The sequence below is a fragment of the Carcharodon carcharias genome, chromosome 11 (assembly GCF_017639515.1).
Source record: "Carcharodon carcharias isolate sCarCar2 chromosome 11, sCarCar2.pri, whole genome shotgun sequence".
Lineage (NCBI taxonomy): Eukaryota > Metazoa > Chordata > Chondrichthyes > Lamniformes > Lamnidae > Carcharodon > Carcharodon carcharias.
Genome location: NC_054477.1, coordinates 149,133,556 through 149,160,782, shown reverse-complemented (window position 1 = coordinate 149,160,782; position 27,227 = coordinate 149,133,556). Strand labels below are relative to the sequence as shown.

The following is a 27,227-nucleotide window of genomic DNA, read 5'->3' as shown; positions in this document are numbered from 1 at the left end:
CCCATTGACTCGCCTCTCTCATCTCATCGTATATTAATAAAAGATCATGCATTGTTTACTGGTTTTAACCGAGCAAAAGATTGTTGATAACATTCATAGAGAAAGTTCAAGGCAGAACCATTTTCTGAAAAAGGGACTATTCAGGCACATTGTTTATTGCTACCAAAAAATTGTAATAAAAAAAGGCCTCAAAATTCATCAGTTGAATATAACTTCTTCAAAAGGGAACCTACCTTTTTACACTTGTAGCAAACGTAGTAAGCATATCTATTCATTGCAAATCCAGCAGGATCATTGTAAAAACGAACACCTGGAGTAGTGATGGCATCACTTTTGTGTAAGCCTTCATATTCTAGCCTCATTAAAGCCTTCTTCCTTACATCTTCATAGAGGTCTTTGATAGGATCAAGTAGATCTTTTAATACTAGATGATTTATTTTGTTCTGGAATTACACAAAAATCTGAAGTTTTTCTCATATTCGTCACTTGTCGAAATCAGTGCCACAAAGGCTAGCCCAGAGTGTGATGGAAATCAACCTGAAGGATTCTCACCTTACATATTGGACATGCCATAAATCCAAAAGTTATTCTTGGGCCAAGCCACTGATTTTCAAGAACTCGTCTACAGCAATGTAGATGGAAAACATGACTGCATTCCAACTTAAAAGAGAGCAAAACACATGAATCAGTCATATGTTGGGGGCAACACAGACCTTAGAACTCCAAAATATACAACAGATTCTTCTAGTAAAATTGCATAAAATGATAATTACGTAGAGATCAGAGAATGACACCAGTACAAATAAACATTAAAACCTGAAGTTCTTGGGCTTGTACGCTCTTAATGGTCAGCTAAAAGGGTTGGATTATGTTGAAGGATTTTTCACAGTAGCAGTGACATAAGTGAGCTTGTCATATCAGTAGCTGCTAGGCTGAGAGAAGGCGCAGACTTCAACTTGCTCCAATTAAGAACTATTTTCACTGCTGAATAACTTGCATTTGTGTAGCATTTTAACATAATAAAAACATCCCAAGGCATATATCTCAGAAATTGTCAAATAAAATGTGACACCAAGCCACACATGATGATATTTGGACTGGTGACCAATAGCTTAGTCAAAGATGTAGGTTTCAAGGAACGTCTGGAAGGAGGAAAAGATGGGGAGGCGGAGAGGTTTAGGGTGGAAATTCCAGAACTTAGGACACAGAAAGCTGAAGGCATGGCTTGTCAAAGTTGGACTAATGAAATTTGTGGATGGGCAAGAAGTCAGGATTGGAGGAATGCAGATATCTCTGAAGGTTGTAGGAAGTTACAGACATAAGCAAGGTGAGAACATGTAGGGCTTTGAACATAAAAAATAAAATAATTTTACAAATCAAGGTGTTGGCAGACTGAGTGAGTGTAGGTTTAGAAGAGCACAGGACTGGATGAATGGGACGTGTTGGGAGTTAGGATATGGCGGCAGCAGTGTTGTTGATAAGCTTAAGTATATAACAAGAGTTTTCCACTAGAGCTTTTTGAAAAGGCAAAGTTAATTTGGCAAAATTCTAAGTACACTGCTATCTATGAAAGAGCTCTTACATAAAACACTGTTTAACAAGGGTTTAAAAAAAATCAATTTTCATGCGTGAGAGTCTCTAAGTAAAATTTATTTTAAAATACTTGAATTTTTTGTAAATCAGAAATTAACCTCCATAAACGATATGACCTACCTGAACTGCAGGAGCTGCTGAAAGTGCCTCAGTAAAACATATCATACACATATCATCAGCATCTTGCTTAAGACATGTCGTACTTTTGTCACAGCCATGTAAACAAGGTAAACAGTGCTCTTCGCCTTTAACCCCACCACAGGGATGACCGCAGGAATGGGTTTTGCCGCAAGCAGTTTTAGCATATTCCTGGTTTCAAAATGATTAAAAGAAACACTCATTACCACGAGAACAAACATTTTGGAAAGAAACAAACTTAAAAAATACATCATGTAGCCAATTATTTGAAGCGAGCAGTTTGGATAATCTGTGGCCGACAACATTCTGCATAAGACTCCATTTCACTCACTTGGCAATCTGTATCAGAGCACACACTACCCACTGCTGACAACTCTGTTCCATTTCTTGATCCACAGAAGCGACATGCTTCAGAGCTGCTTGACGTAGGTTTGCCTTAAATGAAGAAACCAGATTTGGTTTAAGGAAAATATTTGACAACCGCTTCACTAGTTTTTGGTGAAATAAGCAAGTCGTATTTTATATATTTCATTTACATTAATGGAAATGCACTATCCATACTTGTCTGGTTCAAGTATATATGAGGAAATTACATACTGTAGGTTCAACTGATGGCTTTGATCACACAAACATTCTTACAATTGATTTACCAGATTGAAACCTACAGAAATTATCAAATTCACAGACACATACTACTAAGCTTACCAGTCAACCTTACTTGAACAGATAACTACCATAGATCATGGTTGGCCAAGCAAGTATTTTTTCAATGCTGAGCCTTTTCTACCTTTTTTTTTAAAATAGGAGAAAAAAAAGTATATGTACAAAGTATGCTTTCTCCCATCATTCTTCCTTCAAAAGGTGCAATCTTCTTTGCTCTTCAGACATAGTACAATCTCCAGGAAGTCTTCATTCAATGTTACCGCGCACAACACCGTTTCTTGTTAATGGGGCTCTCCAATTAGAACCCTGCATGCCACATTGAGCCCGCGAAATCCAGGTCTTGGATAAGGTGGGGAGTAGGCAATCTTGAAAAAGGGTTACGAGCCTCAGACAAACTATTTCACATATGTTGTTCCGCATATCGTTGCATTTTTCAGGAACCAATTAACAATGTTAAACGAAGATTTCCCGAATTGAAAATTCTGCCAATTCATGAAGACACCGAAGATGCAATCCCTTCAAATCTGAATGTATGCCTATGATATCTCCCCACTCCGCCAGACATGTAGAAATGCATCTTCAGTTCTTACAAGAGGAGGCAAAAAAAAAAACCCAAATTGCAAGTTATTGAAACAGATCAGACATAAAATGGAAAGGCTGGAAGTTATGTGTGGAGACAGCGCTGCATTTAGACAAGAAATACAGTGATAATCAGTAATGTAACGTTCTTCCTCAATTGTCAACCCCACAAATATTAACATAGAAAAGCACTTGAACAAAGGGTGAGTAATCCAGTTTCTTCATGTCTCACAAGGACAGAAGTCAAATCTTCAAGTTAACAAGTCTGGAAACAAACCATTCCCTTTCTCTTCACAAAACTGTTGTGAAAAAAGATGGATAGATGCAGAAGGTTCCTCTTTTTCCCCTTCCACTGCTGTTCACTGAACTTGGCTCACTTAATCAATATATTAAGCAATATTTTTTGAAATCGTTGACTTGGCTTCAAATCAAGTTTCTGGGTATTAAACCCAGAACTGCAACGGAACTACAATGAAACTCCTGCTATTGCTCATAGCAAACAATTTCCAAAAAACTTTTTCTTGGCAAAGTGGACAGCTAGTATGTGGTTTTGCATTTCCAAGGAAACATTAAAATCCTCATTTGGATTTACTTGCACTGCAGAATACCTTGAGCACCTGTGTTCAGTGCAATCACAAGCAATTGCTGCAAAAATCTGCAAAGTGTTCCAGTGAATTACTGGTATGTATTGAAAATCTTGAGGCACTGTGTGAAGAATTCATATGAACCTCATCCATATCCTTGATAGATCATAATATGCATCTGCAGCATCCCTGGTCATCCAATATATTGTTCCAGGAATATTAATAATTAGTTTTATGGTCTGGAGGTATAGAACCTTTGTAAAAAGGTGACTTTTGTATTTCGTCAGAACTTGCTAGACCACAAATAAAATCGGGGCAAAAAGCATTTCCTACATTCATAAGAGCAACAGGCATCAGCTTTTCCAAAATTGTGATGTGTGTATGAGGGGAAAGGCAAAAGTCAGAGAAAGCGCACTGAGCTGTTAAATAACTAGACCAACACAACAATGAGCACTAACCACTTCATTTCCAATTAAAGGATTGGTTATGCACCACCATGGTACCAATTTTGAGGTAATTTGTCCTGATATGCATATCTCACTCTTCTACCACCAGTCCACAACTGGATCTTCAAAGAAGATGGGACAGACCTATGAAGGTTTTGGATCAAATGATTCTTTAAGGACAATCAACCCTCTCAGTCTCAGGTATGCCTAAGGGTGGCATTTTAACATCTGCAACACCAGTTTTAAAACTAGCATCTTCACGGAAATCATGGGCTGTTATTGGAATTTAGGTAAGATAGTCATTTATCTGCAAAGTGAAGAACGGCTCTTCAGAAGGCAAATTACCCCTCTGTTTGTAAGGCGGTGACTGCATGAGAATTTGAACTGAAAATACCTGGCATCAAATACTCATAATGGTATTAATCATATATCCTCAATTAATTTGGACATTGAAGCAGTTACTTTAACCAGGGTCAAAATTTGCATCTGTAGGTATAAATCAATTATGGAGTCAATGAATAACCCAAATGGTTTCAAGTTTGGATCTAAGGTCAACTGATGTAGATGTGTACGTGAACTAAGAGAACCACCTACTTAAGAATGTTAGGCAGGTCAGCCTTCACAAGAGATGTTTTGTGCCTCACTACTAACACCTAGATCTGTGTACAGAGGTAAAGATACCTCTCATTTTAGCAGAAAATTATTTCAGCTAACCGTCCCACTTCCCAATGAAAACTGGACCAACAGGCCCAATGGCATTGCTAATATATTTGAATGCCCATAATTTTGGATGCTTCCACGGCACTACCCCAATCACAGTACAGTATAACAAGCTTTGAGTGGAGTTTGAACAAAGAAATGTCATGTTGAGCCAGCATTGTCTTTTTGGCTACAACCAACTTGTCAAACACTTGCAAGGCTCCTGACACAACTACCCAGCACTGTGTATGTAAAATGGTTTTCACAGTCTGGGTCAGCAGACAGCTCACCTCAATGTTTTGCCATCTGTTGCAAGGACTCTTGCAGTTACAATGCAGTGTAAGGCTGATGTATATAGTGTCAAAAGTACAGGCAGCTGCTATCTGAATCTTGATTGCTCTTGTATACCCGCACTGTAATATTAATGCATGGAAACTGAGATACTGAGTGGTACAGAACCTTGCAAGCTTAGCACAATTTTGAATATTGACAGATAATTGAAACCAAAACATGAGAAAGAATAATGCAAATATAATAATACAGATATAATTAGCTTAAGTGTTAGTTCTTCAATTCTCACCTGTGTGTTCCCTGAACTCGACCATTGCTTTCATGGTTTTTGAGTCTGCAAGTGCCATAAGCCAGAAGAGCTTGGTTCTTCCACAACCTTCATGAAGATCCACTTTAATTGCTTCTTCTTCCTCTTTGAACACCTATAATTTTCACAAAATTGAAAATCATTATTTCAAGGGGAATGCTGGTGGAATAACTTGTCATACATGGAAAGGTTTTCCTTAAAAACGAACGTTACTTTTATTAGCATCTTAGAAGAAGATCCACCCCACCAACCCCAAGTTAATGTTTTTTCATTTTATTTCATATGTTGAAACAAATTGAAAGTGGCGACAAGAGAAGAAAAGAGAACTGTGTGTTATGGGGAGCAGACTGAGGTTCATAATGTTAACATTAAAATAAACTTATGAATTGTTTTCAAATGCCAATTAGTTTGCTTCTAACGTGTGCGCTCAAAGCTATTGAGGTTTAAAATTGCAGAAGAACTTTAACTGCCTTGCATAACCAAGTGTAAATAATTTGACTCAAACTTTTGCTCATGTTGAGCTAATGTAATTCTGCTCCTGCATCTAGCAAATTATTGGAATGAAAAAGTTCCACCACTGCTACTCCACTTTCAGGAACAGAATCAGGAATTTGTTCAAAACATTCTATATTGGTGATATAGCCTGAAATGGTCATTTTTTTTTTGCTCATAACAGAGGGCAGCTAACTAAGAACTTGACATTTGCAGAAACGTTTCACTAACTGAATAAGAAATACTTCACTAACAGTTTATTTTTCATACAGTGAATTTAGCACTTCACGAAAGATAATTATTTCACTTCCTAGTTTCCCCTTCTCTTTTCTCCACCAGTCCTTGCCCAAGATGGAGCAGTTTTTTTTAAAATTGTGCAGTCTCTTACAATTGCTTGTCGAATAACTTAGAGATCTAAAGGCAGGGTTCCTATCATTAAGTTTTTTTACTAGAGCTCAAAACATTGTTTCAAAACAGTTCTAAAATTGGTTAAATATTCTACAAAAATACTTATAACTGAATCCTTGCCTGTCTTTGATGCGTTCTTGTCCTTCTGTGGAGATGGAGGAAACGGTCACAGTCTGTGCAAAGATTCCCACACACATTGCAATGGATAATTGCTGGAGTCTCTCCATCATCATGGTTGTCACACATAGGCTAAGAGAAAAAAAACTATTAACTTGGTCACCAATGAAGAAAAATAACACAGAAGGTAGTGTGTTTGGTTAAGCACACTCTTTTGAAGGTTTGAAGAAATCACAATAAGATGCAACAGAATAGAATGTTACATTGCACAGGCAGGATTTATTGGCTGATCCTTGCAAAAAAAAAAAATACGATACTGTAGCTTCTAAAATATTAAATTTACTCTGGCAAAATAAGATTTAGCTTTCCAATAAGATTTGTTTTTAAGCTCGATGCTTATTTCCCCACATAAATTAAATTTCAAGATATTCTCTAAATAGGAGTCAGGATAAAATGTTTGCTTTTATTTGATTGTTCCACTTCTGCAAAATATAAGATTAACTTTTAACTGGATATCATGTAATTTAAAGACCAGGAATCTTCCAAATAAAGAAATATAGTCACAGGTATTTAACTGAGCAGTTATGAACTATTATCTGGCTTCATTCCTTCATGGAAAAAGTAAATACTTTTAGTATGGAGCTGTCTTAAGCTACAGAATATCAAACACATTAACTCCTCCCTCAAGTCACCTGTTATTCTGCACCTCCCATTGGACGAGGGAGCTGATTTGAATACACACATAGTGGAGAATGCAGAGAACCGTACCACAGTAAAAAGCGATCACGTTAGAGATCAACATGAATGGAAATCCAGATACGGCCAAACCAGGGAAGTTTTTTTTTGTCAGTGATGGAAAGCAAAACAAATATGGAAAGTCAAGATACTCTGTATGAAATCTTTACCCAATTTTTCAGTGGTAGAGGAAGGACTGAAGTATTTTATACTGAAAATGTTCATCCCTACTCTGCAACATCTTTCTTCAAGCTAGCAGTACAAGTACAAATATAGGAACATAAGAACACAGGGCTTAGGAGCAGGAGTAGGCCATTCAGCCCTTTGAGCCTGCTCCACTATTTAATATAATGACTGATCTGCTTGTCTCGATTCCACTTTCCTGTCTGCCCCGCATAACCCTTGTCTACCAAAAATCTTTTCAACTCTGCCTTGAATAAATTCAATGACCTAGCCTCCACTGCTCTCTGGGGAACAGAATTCCATGTACTAATGACACTCTTAAGAGAAAAAAATTCTCTTCTTCTCAGTCTTTAAATGGAGACCTCTTATTCTTGATATGTGTCCCCTATTTCTCCCCCACACGTGGAAACATCCTCCCACTATCTACCCTATCAAGAACCCCCAGGATCTTATTTGTTTCAATAAGATTGTGTCTCATTCTTCTAAACTCCAATGGGTATAGGCCCAAGCTGTCCAACCTTTCTTTATAGGATAAACCCTTCGTTTCAGGAATGAGCTGAATGAACCTTCCCTATACTATTTCTAACGTAATTATATATTTTTTTCAAATAAGGAGATCAAACAGCACACAGCATTCCAGATGTGGTCTCACCAATGCCTTGTACAGCTGCAGTAAAACTTCTCTAATTTTAGATTCCATTCCCCATGCAATAAACATTGGTATTCCATTTGCCTTCTTAATCACTTGCTGTACCTGTGTACGAACTTTTTGTGATGTATGTGCCAGAACACCCAGATCCCTGTGTACCACTGAGTTCTGCAATCTCTCTCCATTTAGATAGTATAATGCCTTTCCATTCTTACTGCCAAAGTGGGCAGGTTCACATCTTCCCACATTCCATCTGTCAAATTTTTGCCCAGTCACTTAACGTGTTTATAATCCCTTTGCAGACTCTCGAGCTCTTCTTGACAACTTACTTTCCTATCTATCTTGGTGTCATCGGCAAACTTAGCTACCATACATTTAGTCCCTTCATCCAAATCATTGCTATAGATTGTAAATAGTTGAGGCCCCAGCACTGATCCCTGTGGCATTCTACTAGTTACAGCTTAGAGATTAAAGGTAAGCTGAATCAATATTCATAAAGAGTTGAAAGCATGACTGAGGCAACTTTCTTTGTATTATTCCCTTTTCCAGCTAATTTGCAGTTCTTTTGCCATGGAACGACACACTTATTTGCATAAACAAACCTTTACTACTATACACAAACTGGAAGCCCCCTTTACCTTGATCATAATACTTAAACGTTTTGTACATCAACAAGAGTATGGAGCACATTGTTAAAATAACCCAACATTTGGGATGCAGCCATTAATAAAAGCAAGATGCTAATGGAAAAAATGCAATGTCTTCCCTTTGATCAAAGGAGGTGTTTGAAGGTGAAGCTAACCTCCTCAGGCCTACATTCATTTAGTTTGATTATATTCAATATTCAACTGGCTTTAATAGCTTCCCTGCATTGGCTGGACACACTTAGTATTAAGTCTACTGAGACGCCTAAGTCGCCTCCCCAGTTATTTCAACACCAATCATGTAATAGATGCGCTGCTTATTTTTCTGTTTTCAGTAATGTTTGTATTAAGTTCTGTCTGTCACAGATCTACACAAATATTGATACTGCCCAATTCGCACTGGAATTTTTGACCTACTTTCTCCAATTCCAATCCTCCTCTCAGTTTGGTATCATTAAGTACACGTGCCCAGCTCCATTATGCAAACAGTGGTTATCCTAATATATTAACAATCCCTTTTCTTACCATTTGTTTTTGCTGGCCATCCTTCCCCATCCATCTGCCAGAGGAAAGCCTATCAACATGGTCTTGATCCAGCACACACAAAGAAGCCAGAGCTAGCCATAACTGTGGAGCAAAAAGTTAAGCAGAGAGAAATAGGATCTTATGCAACTTCCAAGTACAATCACTTTTGTTAAATCATTTAATTCTGTTTCAAATATACTTTACATATAAAGCAACTGATCAATTACCCTTGTTGTTGTAGTACATTGAATAGGCACTCTGTATTCTTCCTCCATTTTTGTTAGGGCAATAATTGTTTCAGCAATAGCATTTTTTGTGACACGAGACCAGGCTTCTGATAGATGCCCCTAAAAAAAAATGTAATTCTACAAGTCAAACCATGTCACCCAAACACAAAATAATTCACAGAAAGTGGATGCAAATATCTTCTTACTGGATATTAAAATCTTTATATTGTAATTTTTCCTATTAGGTGTTCAGAATCTTCCACTTCGGCAGTAAGTAACTTAGTCAGATTATTTCTTAATGAGGCCAGCTAAAATGCTCAGTAGCGTATCTCATATCCGTCAAACGTGGTGTCCCTAAGCATCTCGCTCGCAAAGCTAAATATCAACCTTCTCAAAAACCCAGAGCAAATTAAACTCTTAATTTTCTGATGCTAAAAGACATTGGCCCAAATCTTCTCGTCTTTGGATTGTCGGAGACTGGATGTACAAACCAAGATGTATGTCTGGACCCCGTGGAATCCTGACACGCTAATGTCCGTGGCAACTGTCTGGGAGGTTTCAACTTCTGGTGTGCTATTCCCTGTTCCCCAGGTCCTCCCTGAATGTCTCAAACTTTGAGTTAGAGTCAGAGACTTCACACGGTTCTGATAAACTTACCTGAACAGATACCCAAGAAATGTTAGGCAGAAAAAATCCTAATCTAAATCCTAGGTAATATCACAACTGACTCTCTCCACCTCAAACAATCACACTGAATGAACCCGACTATCGCCCAGGACCACTTCCTGAACCCTGGACCACCTCTCCCAACCCTGCTACCTGCTCCCGACCACACGAGTACCTAACCCGACAAGCCCTCCTGACCCGACGACCACGCACCTTACCACCCCAACTTATTTACTCATTCATCCGCTAACATTCAAAATGGACATTTAAACTTTACAAATGGCAGGTGGTGCCATAAGAGGGCGTGTGCTGTCTCCCCCCCGCCCCCCCTCCCCGACTCTACAATATTGTGACAGGGCTCTTGGAGGGATACGATGTTCTGCATTTTTATAAAGTTGGGTTTGGGAGACTCGGCAAGAAAAGGAGAGCAGCGTCGAGGTGGGGGTAAGTTCGAGCGGAGGGGCAATCCGACAATGATTGCTGCTCCTGAAAAGAACTGGGCTAGTGTGACTTAAAGAGAAAAAAAAGTCTTAAGAAATTACAGCAAAGGGCAATATAGACTAACCAATGCAAAAATCCAACATATAAAATTAGATTTACTTTTATCTTCCTATATCAAAGCATTTAGGCTTGCCAACATACAAAGCTGCTCTATTACGGATAATATTGTGTTTTAATGAAGTAGCAATGCTAGATGATTACAACTTACTGCTGCCATGTCCTTTATTAGTTTAATTATTATTTCTGAAATTTGTGGGGGAGTGGAGCCTTTCATCCACCAGTGGCTTTCACCTCGTCGAATGGAGCTGTAGAAATACCAATAAATCATTAGAAAAATTGTTTTGTCATTTTATTTGCAAGCCATTTTAAAAATGTTTTGCAAGTAATATACAAATGAGTATTTCAACTCCTTCAGTTATCAGAAAACTGATGATATTTAGCCATGCAGAGCATTCACTTGAATGAAAAATAGAGTACCCGCTGAAAGTGTAATATTCCTTTCAAAAACACCATATTCATAAATGTTACATAAACATTGCTATGGAAGGAGCAATACCCCTGAATTATTTTAAGAGCTTTTTACAATGTATGAAGTCCCTCATAACTTAGCAGGCTAATCTTCAATCTTTGTCCCAGCTCTGATCAGATACACAAGATAAACTTTGTAAAGCCAAGCTAACCCACATGAAAGCTCAAATTAAAGACAGCCCTGCACTACACTGGATTGCTAATATCTACATAATTAGCAGTTGGAATTAAGGGCAAGAGATAAGCTAGAAGGCTGAATGCTATGAGCAATGGGAACTTTTGCTGTATTTTGGTTCACCAGACACAGAAAACAGAAGTTAACTCTAGCATTCCTACCGCAGCTTGGGTAAGATAAGCTACATCAAATCTGGGACCGTCTGGCTTTTATGGCTTAACAGATTTCCTTTACATGGGAGCCATGCAGGTGTTCTAATCAGTAGCCTATTTATTGATTGTGGAGAAGAGCTGGTGATCAAATTAACAATTTTGCCTAAAGTGTGGGAAGTGCAGGTGACAGAACTTGCTTCAAATATGTATCAGTATGATAGGCAAAAAGGGACCTGAAACTTTCGAACAAGACATGAAATTGCTCTATTACGTGGATTCCATTTAGAACTTTGACAGCACTTCCTGAACCGAATCCTCTACCATATAGAAGGCCAAGGGCAGCTGGCAAATGGGAACACCTTCACCCCCATGCTCCCCCCCAAATCTCACAGCATCCTAACTTGGATATGGATCACCACTCCTTTCATCTTCACTGGGTCAAAATCCTGGAAATCCTCCCTAACAGCATTGTAGGTGTACCTACACCACATGGACTGCAGCAGTTGAAGGTGGTGGATCACCACCATCTTCTCCAGGGCAATTAGGGATATGCAATAATTGCTGGCCTTACCAGCAATGCCCATATCCTGTGGCTGAATAAAAAAAGGAAAGCATTTCCTGAGATCAGAAGTTCATCACCAAGTGTCTTATGAAAATTTCCAGTTTACTAGAGGTAACACTGTTGCAACAGAATGTACAATGCATAATATTACTGAACCGACATAGCTAACAATTTATCAATAAAAACTAATCATTTATATTTTCTGGCAACAATCACTGATTATGGAGCAGAGTAAAAATTCCATCTGAACTAATTTCCAATATGTTCCAATTAATGCAAATAGCGTGTTCATATTTTTCTACAACAGCAAGTTGGGGTCAAAAATACAATCATTTTAGTGTTAAAACAAGTAGAACATTAATGTCATTTTTAGTTCTATTCAGAATGAAGTACAACTTAGAAGAGTCATTCTTACCCAGAGTTGAAGACTGAAGGTAATGTAACGGTGGTTACACCCTTCCCAGCAACTGTGCCAGGAAAACTACTCCCTTTGGCTTTTAGCTGCACAGTGAGGGCTTTGGAAATACATCCCAAGAACATGTCCAAAATTCCCAATTTATTCCAATCTCCTTTCTCTGTGGAGTGAATGATGTCACTGATGTCCGCCGGTGGAAGAGATTTTACACCTATTATACTGGCAAGACGCACTGGTGTTACCTCTGGCAAAACACGGCGCAGTAGAGATGTCACCTGCAAACAGGAAAGTTTGAATTCCAGACAGCTGCTAAATCTATTGCTTCAATAGAACATATAGTCAAAAAGATTGTGCAGAAATCTAGGCATGGCTGGTGCTTAAAATTAGAAAAAAATTGTAACGGATATATTTTTGCTTTAGTGAAGTTTAAATTGATAAAATAAAATTGACACCGACCTGTCTTTGAACCCTCGGTGAAGCAGTATGCAGCAAAGAGAAGAGGTCTTGCAGTAAGGTGAGCTGCTGGGCCAAATATTGTCTTCCTACGTTGGAGCCACTCAAAGCAAGGACCATGGAGAGCAGTTCAAAACAGTATGCATCTGAAGAAGCATCCTCATCATTTGGTTGAGAATTTGCATTTTCTTTGCTGGATATGGCATGTTCCCATTCTTCTCGCACCCGTGTGGCTTCCATGCGAATAGCTTGAACTATGTGTGCACACACCTGTTTAGAGAGGTAATCAGAAGATTTCAAAGATTGGATCATATATAAAGCTGGAGAAGAATTAGACAGGTTGGGTGAGTTAGCAAAAATGTGGCAGATGGTATATAATGGCGAAGTGTGAAGTTATTCGCTTTGGTAGGAAAATAGAAAAGTATATTATTTAAATGGTGAAAGATTGGCGAATATTGGTATTCAGGAGCACTTGAGTGTCCTTGTACAGGAATCCCAGAAAGTTTAGAATGCGGGTACAGCAAGCAATTAGGAAGACAAATGGCATGTTATACACCCATCCCTTGGTAAGGACAAGAATAGCAAAGTCTTACTTCTTGTTATATGCGGTCTTGGGGAGACCACACCGGGAGGACAGCGTAAATTTTTGGTCTCCTCATCTAAGGAAGGATACCCTTGCCTTAGAGGGAGTGTAACGAATCACTAGACTGATTCTTGGGATAAGCGGATTGCCCTATGAGGACAGGTTCCTGGTAATTCAAGAAAGACTTGAACATATTCCTTTTGTTTGCAGAGAATGGGTGCCTGCATACGAATGTATGTCATATAAAATCATACGCAATGACCCATTCTCTGCAAATAAATGGAATAAGTTCAAGCTTTTTTTTTGAATTACCAGGAAGCTTGGGGAGCCTACAGATCTCTGTTGCTTTCTCTATGGTAATGCCTCAGCCAGAGTTGAATTTCCAACCAATCAGTACCTTTTTCTCCTCTAGTTTAAATTGTGATCATTTGAAATTTGGCATTTTTGCATCTTTCCTGAGTGCAAGACGAACAGCTTCAGCAACATGTCTCTCTTCTCAGCAATATAGATTTCTTTACTCAAAGGATTGTGAATCGTTGGAATGCTCTATCACAGAATCTTTACAGTGCAGGAGATGGCCATTCAGCCCATTGAGTCTCCACTGGCTCTCCGAAAGAGCATTCCACCTAGTCCCACTCCCCTACCTTATCCCCATAACCTTGCACATAATTTATTCTCAGGTAGAAATCCAATTCCCTTTTGAATACCTTAATCGAACCTGCCTCCACCACGCTTTCAGGAAGTTTGTTCCGGACCCTAATCACCCTCTGGGTGAAAAAACTTTTCTTCACATCATATTCACTCCTTTTAGCAACTATTTTGAATCTGTGTCCTCTAGTTCTCGATGGTCTCGAGTGGGAACAGTTTCTCACTATTTACCCTGTCCATGCCCCTCAGGATCTTGAATACCTCTAACAAGTCTCTTCTCAACCTTCTTGTTAAGGATAAGAGACCCAACCTCTCCAATCTATCCTCATAGCTACAATTGTTTATCCCTGGAATCATTCTTGTGAATATTCTCTGTACTCTCTCCACGCCTTCAAATCTTCCTCAAGTATGGAGCCCAGAACTGGGCACAGTACTCCAGATGAGGCCTAACTAGTGTCTTATACAAGTTCAAAATGACCTCCTTACTCTTCTACTCAATGCCCCTATTAATAAAGCCTAAGATACTGTATGCTTTATTAACTGCTCTCTCAACATGCCCTGTCATCTTCAATGGCTTATGTATATATACACCGAGGTCCCTCTGTTCCTGCAACTACCTTAGTCTTTCCCTTTATTTTATACTGTCTCACCATATTCTTCCTGCCAAAATGGATCACCTCACACTTCTCTGCATTGAACTTCATCTGTCACCTGTCTGCCCAATGCACCAACATGTTTGTCTTTGAAGTTCAAGACTATCCTCATCACAGTTGACAACATTTACATCACCCTCAGAGAGCGGAGATGTTCAGTTGTTGAGCATATTCAAGACAGAGTTTTTGAATACAGGGATAGTACAGTTAGTTAAGATCAAAAGTAGCCACAATATTGTTGAATGGCAGAACAGGCCGAATGGTCTACTTTTGCTCCTACTTGTTATTTTATTCTAGTTTATTCTGAAATCGTGAAGAAGTTTGATTCTAAAAGGAGTGGGTGGAATTGAACATAATTGATCCATTTTTTGATTAGGTGGCTGTGAAGTGCTTTGGGACATTTTTCTATGTTAATGGTGCTATGTAAATGCGAGCATTGTTGCTGGGGAAACCATATAGCTTATGGCCCTGGGAAGGATTTTGACATGAATAGAACAGGCTTCTGTGGTTATCTCTGTTCTGATTAACAGGGAGCACTAATCATCAGTGTAGCAGCTTAAATATTCACTGTTCTCCAGTTTCCCATATGTTGGGTTGTGAATATAACAGCATTGGAAAGTTTCAAGTCAATGGCTCTGCTTCAAACCTATTATCAGGATGACTGGAGCTGTGTGTTTTAATTTCCCAACAGAATAAAGTCCACCCGAATCACAAACTCACTCTAGTTCCTTTACTGGGAAAGTGATATATGCAGGTTACCCAGACTTTATTAAAACCTGAACCAGAACGTAAAAGGGTGTCTAGGTCTTAAAATAAAAGTTGCAAATATTATCTTTTAATTAGAATTGAAAGTAAGGCAAGGTTAGCCAATGTTCTTTGGGGGTTTTGCTGCAACCACCATCACCTTAGCTGATCCATGTCGGACATTACTTTGTATCCAGATTTTAACTGTGTGCTGCATGCAAACTTTACTCAATATAAGGCTATTTTTTCTTCTGACTGCAGAAAGTCAGGTTCCTTTGAAGGACAACTGAACCACCTACTTTGACATAAATATGTCAAGAGAAAGACTTCAATTCCTAGTACAGGGAGCCAAGGATGCCCCAATACCGACCTGTACCCGAATGGCTAGCCCCCTTGGATTGAAAATATTTTTATACTTGATTATATGAAATAATCAAACACAAAGGTATTGTCCTATAAACGGAGTCATTCATTCTCGTACTTGATTTGCAGTCAGCTCAAGTAGATAGGAAGATGAATAATATGCTAACTTCCAACAACTTCATGATAAGAGATGAATAATTACTGCAATTTAGCTTGGAATTTTCTCTGCATGTTCAATTACAGCACAATGCTGAGCAACTACTAAACAATGGGCTATTATGGAGGAAACAACGGCTTGAAGTAGGTTGCAAATAAATAACTGTGAAACAATGTAATACATAAAATGTCTCTTGCATGAGAAATACAAAAAGTATTCATATCAAACCTGCTTCTGGAGATTGGTTAGCTTGCTTCTGCTAAATATGATTCCAACCATGTGTTCCTTCAAATCAGCATCAGATGCCTTCATCAAAACAAGAGAAATATAATCATTTTAAGCAAGAATGGTAGTTATTTAAAATAAATATATACTAAGTGGATAGCTCTTGTATGTTTGTACCTTTTCTTCTCCCTCTGGTGAAGACAAAATAGTCTTATCTTCTTGTTCAGGTGTAGGTTCTGCATCACCACAAATCAGTTTGCCAAACACCTGTAACAATTTTACAAAGTCAGCCACATATCAAAAGGTTTCATTTATTCAATTAATTTTATCAAATGAAGAAACTCAATTTAGAAAATAACTTCAACCCAATTATAGAAATAACCTTAAAACCACAGACAACATACCTTTACCAGGATGAGGCTAGGGTTTGGAAACTATAGTTATGATTAAAAACAGGAACATTGGAGTAGAAAATGACAAGTGAGATTCAATAGATTTAAAATTATGAAGGATTGAGATTGGCAAAGTAGGGTAAGACAATTTCTTTTGTTTGCATAATTGGACAAAAATTAACACTGAGCCAAAGAAGATGTCATATAAATGCCAGAGGTAGGTTTTAAGCAGCGTCTTAAAAATGAGTGGTGGTGAATCAGGATTAAGGGAAGCAATGCCAGGGCTTAGGGCCAAGGCAGCTAAAAACAAGGGAGCCAATGGTGAGGTGAGGGAAACGGGGGGTGGGGTGCACTAAAGTGCCAGAATTGGAAGTGTGCAGAGATCTCAGAGGGCTTTAGAGAAATTGCAGGGGGTGCGGGGGAGAACTAGGAGACCACCTAAGTCAGTGAGCACAAGGGTGGTAGGTGAACAGGAGTTAGAGCCAGAAAAGCTCTAGAATGTTGAGTCTGGTCATAGTTACAATAGAGTTCAGTTGTATACAAACACCACAGGAATATAGGAACAAGAGTATGCCCCCTCCAGCTTGTTCCACCATTCAATGAGATCATAGCTGATCTGCGGCTTAAATCCTTATACCCGTCTTTACCCCCCATATAGCTTAATAGCTTTGGATGAAAAAAAGTTATTAATCTCAATTAGAAAATAAATACTTTATATAGCTTCAATTGTAATCTGTGGACAGGAGTTCCAAACTTCTAACATCCAAACATCCTGTGTTTAGAAGTGTTTCCTAGCTTCACGTCCGAAAGGTCTAGCTCTAATTTTTGCGTTATACCCCCGCTCCCCCAACCAACAAAAATAGTTTCTCTCTATCTATCCTATTTGCTCCCCTTAATATTGAAAGCTTTGATCAAATTACCCGTAATCTTCTAAATTCCAAGGACTACAACCCTAGTTTGTGTAAATTATCCTTGTAATTTAACATTTGGAGTTCAGATATCATTTCTGGTAAACATGCACTGCACTCCCTCAAAAGCCAATATATCCTTCCAATGGTGTGGTGCCCAGAACTGCTCTCAGTACTCCAAGCGCACTCTCACTAGGGCTTAGTACAGCTGGAGCAGGACTTCCACCCACTTTTATTCTAATCTGCAGAATGCCATTAGCCATTCTGGTCATTTTGTACATCAGTTCACGACAGTTTCATGATATGTGCCCGGACTCTCAAGTCTTTTTGCAGTTCAGATATTTTACTTCAGTTATACTGCAAATGAGAAATTCGAAGAATCCATATATTCTTGAGTTGAAAATTATCAAACTTCTGACTAGGCAGATAAGTCACATTTTGCACATTATGACACCAGGGATGTGTATTTTGACAGTGGTCAATGAAAGACATGATTCCAAAGACAAAAAAAATTACAATGTACCTGTGATGTAATAAGTCGGAAAACTCTAAGGGTCTCTGCTTCGCAGTTCTTCTGCTGAGCAACACTTGCTGATATCTGTCCACCAATTTTGATGCTTTCACTTTCTTTCCATCCTAAAATCTTGACTTGTCGGACTCTTAGTGTGTTCTCAGGACCCTTCAGTTCTATTTTAATAATATGATTGTCCCCTCCAGGAAGTTCACTGGTTACCCATCCCATATGCCTGGAATCCATGTCAGTCTAAGAGCAGGAGAAAGTAAAGAAAGTACATTTATGTCTTTTCTTGAAAGAGAATCTGGTATATAGAGTCAAGAGCAAAATCATTTTTTCAACCAGTGGGGATATTTGTTGATGATTGCACAATATTCAGCACCATTCGCAACTCCTCAGATACTGAAGCAGTCCATGTCCAAATGCAGTAAGACCTGGACAATATCCAGGCTTGGGCTGACAAGTGGCAAGTAACATTCACGCCACACAAATGACCACCTCCAACAAGAGAATATCTAACCATCGCTCCTTGACGTTCAATGGCATTACCATCACTGAATCCCCCACTATCAACATCTTTGGGGGTTACCATTGACCAGGAACTGAACTGGGCTAGCCATATAAATACTGTGGCTGCAAGAGCAGGTCAGGGGCTAGGAATCCTGCGACGAGTAACTCACCTCCTGACTCCCCAAAACCTGTCCACCATCTACAAGGTACAAGTCAGGATTGTGATGGAATACTCCCCACTTGCCTGGATGAGTGCAGCTTCCCCCAACGCTTAAGAAGCCTGACGCTATCCAGGACAAAGCAACCCGCTTGTTTGGCACCACATCCATAAACATTCACTCCCTCCAACACTGACACACAGTAGTAGCGTGTACCATCTACAAGATGCACTGCAGGAATTCACCAAGGCTCCTTCGACAGCACCTTCTAGATCCATGACCACTATCATCTAGAAGGAAAAGGGCAGCAGATGGATGGAAACACCATCATCTGGAAGTTCCCCTGCAAGTCATGCACCATCCTGACTTGGAAATATATTACCATTCCTTCACGGTCGCTGTGTCAAAGTCCTGGAACTCCCTCCCTAACAACACTGTGGGTGTACCTACACCACACGGACTGCAGCAGTTCAATGTGGCAGCCCACCACCACCTTCTCAAGGGCAACTAGAGATGAGCAATTAATGTTGCCCCAGCCAGCGAAGCCCACATCCCATGAACGAATAAAAAAAGAACTTGGCTTTATTGAAATAAAAGGGCCGAGATGTGCCTCTGTCAGATAAGCATGAAGATTTAAGACAGGAAAAAGAAAAGGTCATTCGGCTCATAAGGTTCTTTCCACAGTTCACACATGGTTATATCATCAAGAAATCCCTCCCCTTCAACTCAACATCTCTTTACTGTGTCATGGGAATTAAATGGATCTACAAGCATTTCTGTAGCATTAATACCTGTTTTCACCACAGATTTGGCCCTAGTCCTTTTGACTATATTACTGTATTAGCTAAGGGAGAGGTAGTGGCATAGTGATATTGTTACTGGGCTAGTAATGCAGAGACCCAGGGTACTGCTCTGGGGGCCTGGGTTCAAATTCCACCATCTGCTGTGGCGGAATTTGAATTCAATAAAAAGCTGGAATTAAAAAAAGTCTAATGACGACCATGAAACCTTTGTCGATTGCCATGAAAATCCATCTGCTCACTAATGTCCTTTAATCTGCTGTCAATGTGGTTGACTAACCTACACCACCTGGACTGCAATGGTTCAACAAGGCTCACCACCACCTTCTCAATGGGCAATAAATGTTGGCCTAGCCAGTGATGCCCACATCCCATGAATTAATTTTTTAAAAATTGGCTGAATGAACCAAGGTACTGAAGAATGGCAATGAAGCATCAGCAATTTAAGATTGCTTGCAGAAAAGAAATTAAAGAACATTTACAATGGCATGGTTCCTACAACAAGGGGAAGGGGAGAGAATAAAACATACTGTAATGAAAAAAGCTTTGCTTCCATGAAGAACAATTTCTTCCAAATTCTTACTTGTTTAATTCTGCTTAGGTCTTCGGTTGCTTTTCCAGAAAAGAAAGTCATTGAAGACACCTTGTTCTGTATTGAGGGATAAAGTGCATTTCTAGAGTAAACATATGATATCAACACTTCACTTAACAAGCACATGCATCATAATTTATGAATTCTAACTACGAACCTTTGCCCCAACCTTCCATCGCCTACAGTTTAAGCTTTTCATCAGATCTTTCCACAAAGGTTACTTAAGCAAACTGCTAAATTTGTTTTAAAATAAAAGATGCAAAAGTTAAGCTTAAAATAATTAGCAAAAAGCTGGGGTTGGTGACAGGTGAAACATGAGAGTTTCTTTCCCCCTCAGTGAGTTGTGATCTGGAATGCACTGCCAGCTGGTGAAAGCAGATTCGATAGTAACTTACAAAAGGTAATTATATCTATACTTAAAAGGAAAAAAATGCAGGCCTATGGCGAAAGAGGAAGGAAGTGCGACTAACTGGTAGCTCCTTCAGAGAGCTGGCACAGGTGTAATGGGCAGAATGGCCTCCTGCTGTGCTGAAACAGAACTGAAAACACAGAGGGTACTAATTCTGCTGTATATCTCTCCCTGTGCTAGGTCTTTTGTTTACCCAAGACCTACAATCCCTAATAATTCATGCGCAAATTACCATTTTAGTTCATGAGCTTGCCTAGAAATCCTTTATTTTGGAGTGGCACTAAGTAATGAGAAGATAGAACTTTAAACCAAAGACAAACATTTGTAATTCTTACCCCCAAGTCTCGAGAGTTGTCCACGTGAACAGATACATAACGAGCACAAATTCCTTTAATGCAATTTATAGTTATGCTCTTGGTTTTATTCTTGTCTTCATCTCCTGACTCCCAGAAGGTTTCTGTGGACCCATCTGTCAGGCTACCAATCATAGCTGGTCTACTGGATGTCTTAATATCTACAATCCCGGTGAGGTCTCTCAAGCATGTTACTGTACAAAGCTCTTGCTATGAAAGGGGGAAAAGCAAACAGATAATTTTTCCTTCCATGGGGCATAACATGCAACAAGAATAACAATCAGCTTCAAGTCGTGTAGGTAAAATGCACCAACTTTGTTTCACAAGGTCACATGGAGGGCGACAGGGATGATGCGAAAAAATGAAGGATCAGTGTATGAAACAAGTTGTCAATACAAATATGCTATATTACCTAACCTAGGTATTGTCTTCCTCATTCATTAAAAAGCATTCAATCTCCACAAAGAAATGAACAGTTCATCAACCAAATGGACAAAAAAAGCTACATCAGGACGGAGTATCTCTGGGAATTTGAAATCTTACAGGGGTCGTGGCAGTCATTTGATCTACCCAATGCATACTTTGTGCAAAACTCATTGTGGAAGCCAATCTCAGTTTAAATGAAATAGCTGATATATTGAGGTGTTACACGGGACTTAAGGGTACAAAAAGAAATCATCACATGTGTCTTTATTGTTTAATCTTGTACAGAGTATTTAAAGGTTTGGGCTGCATTTGAATGAAAGAGGAATGCATCAAATTAATTATAATCACATGTGGAAAAATAGCTGTAAAGTTTCCTCCACTGGTTCAACATATTTATCCAGTATGCAGCTGCACTGCAGGTAAGACTGGCCTTGAATTAAATCGAGCATCCATCAATGTTGTGGTGGCTGATTTCAGATGGGAGTGATAGAAGTACTGTACCTGGCCTCAATGCCCAGCAGTTTCAGGAAGAGAAAATAACCTCCCAATTGTTATCCAGTTATAGAATATACGTCAGGTGAGGAAAGGGCGGGACTCAGCAACAGTCTGGTACTCAAGTAGGTGACTGCAACACTGCACTAAACAATTTCTGGTACCAAGCAGTGAGGGGGAAATCCTATACTGGGGTCCACTGTGTGATTAGAAGATAATCAGACTGCAACCTCAGAAGCCTCGTTTCATCTTGTAGCTATTGAGCAAATATTGTGTAAACACAAAAATGAACTTTACCTGATTCAAGGCTTCATAACCAGACTGAACACTGATGTTAAAGCTTTCTTCACTATCTCCATCATCAGATTTAGAAAGAATATTATTGATGTGGTGGAAAACGTTGCTCTGATGAAGGAACTGATGATCAGACTGTTTGAATTTCAGACTCCAGCATCTAAATACAAAACCAAACATTAATAAAGACATGTTTGTGATTTGAAGGCTGATACCATATTGGGGACTCATGGGGCGGTGGGGGAGGAAGAAGAGCAAAGTGAAAGGAAGTAATTTATAGAGGGTCAAGGATTTGACTCCTGCATTCAGATGGTACTGTCTACCCATCATGAAGCAACCTTCAAGCATTTAACATCACATTTGATCATGTTAAGTGGGTGCACATATTACAATTTCTAAAGAATGTATAACAAATTGTGCAACTATATTACATTACAAAATCATACAGTCTGGAGCCACTGAACTAAGCAAACATATAACACAAATAGGGGCCATTCAGTCCATTATGGCTGTGCTGGCTCTTTTAAAGAGCTGTCCTAAGAGACATAGGCTTCTAAAACAAAAACAGAAAAAAGTTGGATATGCAAAATGGACCATCCAGCATCTATGAAGAGAAGTTAAAAGGTTCAAACACAAATCCATTTCCCAAGCACGAACGGTTTTGAAAATGGGTCCACACCAAACTGCTAACTTGCCTCTAATGCACAGATGCTGACTGACCACCTCCAGCATTTTCAGTTTTTGTTTCAGCTTTCTAGCACCTGGAACAGATACTCGCATACACACACTTAACAGAAGTAAAATAAAAAAAAACTCAAGCAGCAACTGAATCTGTGTAATTCTATTTATAAAATGTTCAGATCATATCTCATTTCAGCTGCTTAGCTTAATAAAGTTTTTTTTCCATAATTTCCCTTTTTTTTAGGGTGGGAAATAAGAGCTTGTATATCTACATAAAGCATTTAAAAAACTGGTCAAAAATGAAAATTACAAATTTCTGAAATTTCAATCCAAAAGTAAGCCTCAAACACTCATCTTTGTGACATTCCCAAAGTTAGTGCCAAAACATTACATGTGTTTACTTAACTGACTCCAGTGATCTGTGATTCCATTGACTTCAAAACTTAAGATTTTTTTTTAGCAATCTCAATTAGATGGATATCCATCACAAATTAATTTTCTTCAAATCAAGTTTTTTTCTTAAGAAAAGCTCCTTGGCCCTATCCTTCTTGAAGCTGTGCACAATTCCATGGTTGTCAGTAGCCCTATGGTATCTCACCCAAATGGCTATTTCAGACATGCTGTCAGATAAGTAATTCAACTAAGAGCGCGCAAAGTCAAGCTCAACTCTGTCCCTATATATGCACATGCACTTTCTGGCAATTTTCATTGGACAGCAAACAGGAATGGAATATTGGCTCATTTTCTCTTCCACAGCCTGCACAGTTGAGGCCAACAGTTGCACTTCCACCACTGTGCAAACTAATGCGTTCTAACTCAAAGATCATGGATCCAACCAAAGGCCTTCTGCTCTGCAAGACTTTTCATCATGTCACCTATAGTCCCATGAAGTACAATGATGGAAATTTATCCTCAGAATATTTGCAGGTAAGGCAAATTACAAGATTTAATGAGAAGCATTCCCTTAAGGATATTATTCCTAAAGGTACACTGGATGGGCAACTATTTAAGATCTAGTCGTTATCATTGGTTATCAAGTCATATGAAAATTATTCACAATTTCCTATTGATGCAGCTTAGGAAGCTATTTTACAGCAAAGTAAACTTCAATGCATACTCAAAAGACAAACTGAAGTATGTGCTTCAAAACACAAAACCAGAACATTTTGGTAGGTTAATGAAATGTTGCCAACTTGATCACTGCTCCACTACTATCCCATCCCTGAAAGGCTGAAATTTTGTAATCCAATGTCACTCCCTTCATAACTTTGCAGTATGTAGGATTTATTCTATATGCTTATATAAGAGAAACAACTTACCGTAGAGCCATCTGCTGTAGTGAACTGCCACTGGGGAGTGACATCATCAGGTCTGAAATAGTTTGCAGTAGGCGGTGGAAAGTTTCAGGTAAAGGATGAGCTGCTTCTCCTGCAATCACGATGTCAGACAGTGGGTGCTCACATACTCCAGTGTCTCTTTCCTGCTTTACATCAAAAAAAGGCAATTAGTGACTCCTTCATTGAAGACTCTTGCAAATTCAGCAACTTTGTTTATATTTGCATCATCATATCCTTGGAAGGGAAGGAACTGAATGAAGTGCTCAATGCAGGTGCAAGTGCTACAGGGATAGAGGGTCCATACATAAGATTTCAGATGGAGGTGGTCATGCTATCAGGGCAATTGGTGATAAAAGGCATCATAATTGTAGCAGTTGAGTGGAGTTGAGTATCAGTTGTAATAAGTGGAATCACAATGATAGTGCATAGAAAGCCCGAGCCTTTCCTGCACTCTACCGCATATGCTTCACTGACTGAATAAATCATGCTGTCACTGTACATTAGCCATTTTCCCAGTTACCAAATAAAGACATGTGCGAGGAGGGTGTGTATGGTTAATTATCCATAATGTTAACTGTAGATAGCCCTTAATTATTTTTTGACTTGACTACAGGATCTAATGATCACAGTAATCAAAACATATGGCAGTAGACAAAATAGTGCAGGCTTTCCACTAGGCCTTTACATGGGTGGAGCTAAGGTGGGAGGGCACTTTTGCCTGCATAATATATATGCTGCTGACCCTCATCTGTTTCCCAGTGTCAGTTAATTTACACATTAATGGTAATTGCCCACTGGAGATGCACTACACCTTATCCAGGAACGTAAAGGAGACAGGAACTGAAGAGAGAATACAGGATTTAAAATCTTGCCCGCTGGCTAAGACTACCATCTCCATTACTGATGTCAGGGGAGGCGGGGGGGAGTAGAGATTCACCTAGATAAGTGCACAATTAAAAACTCATATTAGAGCACAAAGAGGCACATAGGGGAAAAGCTTTATGATAGAAGATACTGGTAGGACTCAAATAGGTTGTTGATAGCATTTTGTAAATATAACAAGGATACACCAACTTGAGTAGAACAGACATACTCACAAAAAAAACACATTTTCAGTCTCAGTGATAACCCTTTACAGCATTTAGGCAATGAATGACACTTGCTTTATACAGGAAAGCTCTTTGTTTGGAACCCAAAACAGCCCGCCAGTGGTGAACCCAAAGCAGCCACTTTGATAAGTGACTGGCAGGCATCACTTGCATTCCCATGTCCATTTCTGGGCAGGCACTTCTATTAAGAGATGCACAAAAGGCCAAAAATGCAGCAATTTCTTTGGGCACATTCCTGCTCCCTCCTGCCAAAAATTCTGCTTTATTCCAGATGCACCAATATCCAACATCAAAAAGCCTTTACTAACGTGTCTAATTTCTTAATTTACCATCTTGGTTTAATAATGCAGATGGCCCAAATATCATTTCCTTTAGGATGAGGCAAGTATTCGGAGGGAGTGCAATATTTAACCAACCTGTTCGATATTCTCTTTGTTCACCTTGTTATCATCAACTTCTTCATCCTCAGATTCCAACGGAGCAGGAGTCAGCGATGCCACAAAATGCCACAGAATATCATGGAGAGCAGTTGTCTGAATCACACTGCACAAGAGCCAGTTGAAGGCCTGTTTAAATTGAAAACAGCCACCAAACTTATAAACTTTACTCGTTCATCAAAATTTCAAAACTCTTTATTAAATTAAAAAGAGCCAGTTCAATGCCTTAATCATAAATGTAGTTAATTCTTAAATTTTTATCTACTGAATGCATAAACACCAGGCAGATATTTTGGCTGCTAAAAAATATACACATTGATTATTGTACTGACCTCCATTGCATACACTCTGCAAGCAGATTTCCTTAGAGCATGTCTCATCGCCATTTCCAATCCTTCCAGATCATGGTGCTGTATGATGAATGCTAGGACAGGCCACTGGAAATTTCGTTCTCCTTTGGGCAGTGAACTGTGAGCCGAAATCAGGCGAGACAGTTCAGGGGATGGATGCCGAAGAAGAGATGATCCCACTTCTGCTAAATAAGAACATTTAATAGCTAAAACATTTGAAGATAAATGAAAAGTTGTGACAATAAAAGTTAAAAGCTCTATCACATATTGTTTGTTTTACTGAATCACAGGTATAATCTCTGATCGGGAGAGGCTCCCTCCATCCATTCCAACAGAAGTAACCATTTTGGAGATTCACCACACCCTATCAGCTGTAGTTGATAGCGCATCCATTTTCAAGTAGCAAAGAGACAGATGCTCCATACATCTGCAAATTTTAGTAGGACGTTTGGGACAATCTATCAGAATTGAAGGTTCTAACTGGCAGCTTACATGGAAATGCACAAACTTACCTCACGACAATTATTAAGCTGCTTTATTTTCCATTAGGTGAACATACAGGACTGTGGAAACATTGTAACTATGACAGCTCTTTGAAAGAGCTGCCCAGTTTAGTCCTACATGCCAGTCTTCTCCCCGTAACCTTACAAATTAGCCGTGTGTGTGCTCTATTTTCCTTTGAAGCTTCCTATTGAATCCGTTACAATCGGTTTCATCTATTTTCATCAATACAGCACAATTTTGAGTAATAAAGAAATACTGAACACTTGATGCTACTCCATTTCAGTAGATCGTCTTGCTTGACTTAAGGCTAGCTAAAAAACAATAACCTCTCCTGTATTCCATTCTTCTTGCAGCTCTTTGCTGCTTGACTGCTTCCTGATTTTGCAGCATTCTCCTTTGTTCTTGATACTAGCTCCAGTGTCAGCTTTTAATCGACTTACTACTCTGCACCAAAAGCAGAATCCACTAGCCTAACACAGCAATGATCCCTGGGAGGTGACACAGAAGGATAATATGGAAACTGCAATTTATGAAAATTAATAGCACTTATTCTTCACATTTCTTTTTCGTCCTATAGTCATGCACCTTTTGGTAAAACCTGTAGCACATTTAAATGAGCTTTTTGATTTTGACAATTGCAATTTTTGATTTCCACATGCATGGTCTGAGCGCATAACATTAAAAATGTTGACTGTCACATACAGCGATCCAAACAAGTTACTGAAGACGAATAATAGTGAATCCTTTCTCCAATTTATGTAGGTCTAAGATACAACTTATATTTACATAACCTTTAATGCAATCCAAAACACATAAGCATTATAAATATGACATTGAGCCACATAAGGAGACATTA

General features: G+C 39.0%; 1 protein-coding gene across 16 annotated transcripts in view; it reads right to left on the bottom strand.

Moving 5' to 3' along the window:
- mycbp2 (MYC binding protein 2) overlaps positions 1–27,227 on the bottom strand; it is a 189,401-nt gene that overhangs the window by 3,276 nt on the left and 158,898 nt on the right. For 12 of the 16 annotated variants that reach the window (XM_041198963.1, XM_041198968.1, XM_041198977.1 and 9 more), the window contains 20 exons: positions 25,850–26,052; positions 25,497–25,646; positions 23,954–24,117; positions 21,957–22,113; positions 20,724–20,951; positions 19,971–20,036; positions 17,929–18,168; positions 16,283–16,372; positions 16,109–16,186; positions 12,736–13,002; positions 12,280–12,554; positions 10,656–10,752; positions 9,281–9,400; positions 9,054–9,155; positions 6,321–6,449; positions 5,283–5,415; positions 2,063–2,166; positions 1,714–1,902; positions 553–660; positions 234–443 (listed from right to left, as the gene is read on the bottom strand). In XM_041198963.1, the coding sequence (XP_041054897.1) occupies positions 234–443; positions 553–660; positions 1,714–1,902; positions 2,063–2,166; positions 5,283–5,415; positions 6,321–6,449; positions 9,054–9,155; positions 9,281–9,400; positions 10,656–10,752; positions 12,280–12,554; positions 12,736–13,002; positions 16,109–16,186; positions 16,283–16,372; positions 17,929–18,168; positions 19,971–20,036; positions 20,724–20,951; positions 21,957–22,113; positions 23,954–24,117; positions 25,497–25,646; positions 25,850–26,052 (3,110 nt within the window). The remainder of the gene's footprint in view (positions 1–233; positions 444–552; positions 661–1,713; positions 1,903–2,062; positions 2,167–5,282; positions 5,416–6,320; positions 6,450–9,053; positions 9,156–9,280; positions 9,401–10,655; positions 10,753–12,279; positions 12,555–12,735; positions 13,003–16,108; positions 16,187–16,282; positions 16,373–17,928; positions 18,169–19,970; positions 20,037–20,723; positions 20,952–21,956; positions 22,114–23,953; positions 24,118–25,496; positions 25,647–25,849; positions 26,053–27,227) is intronic. The other 4 variants (XM_041198964.1, XM_041198979.1, XM_041198965.1 and 1 more) reach the window with 3 other exon arrangements.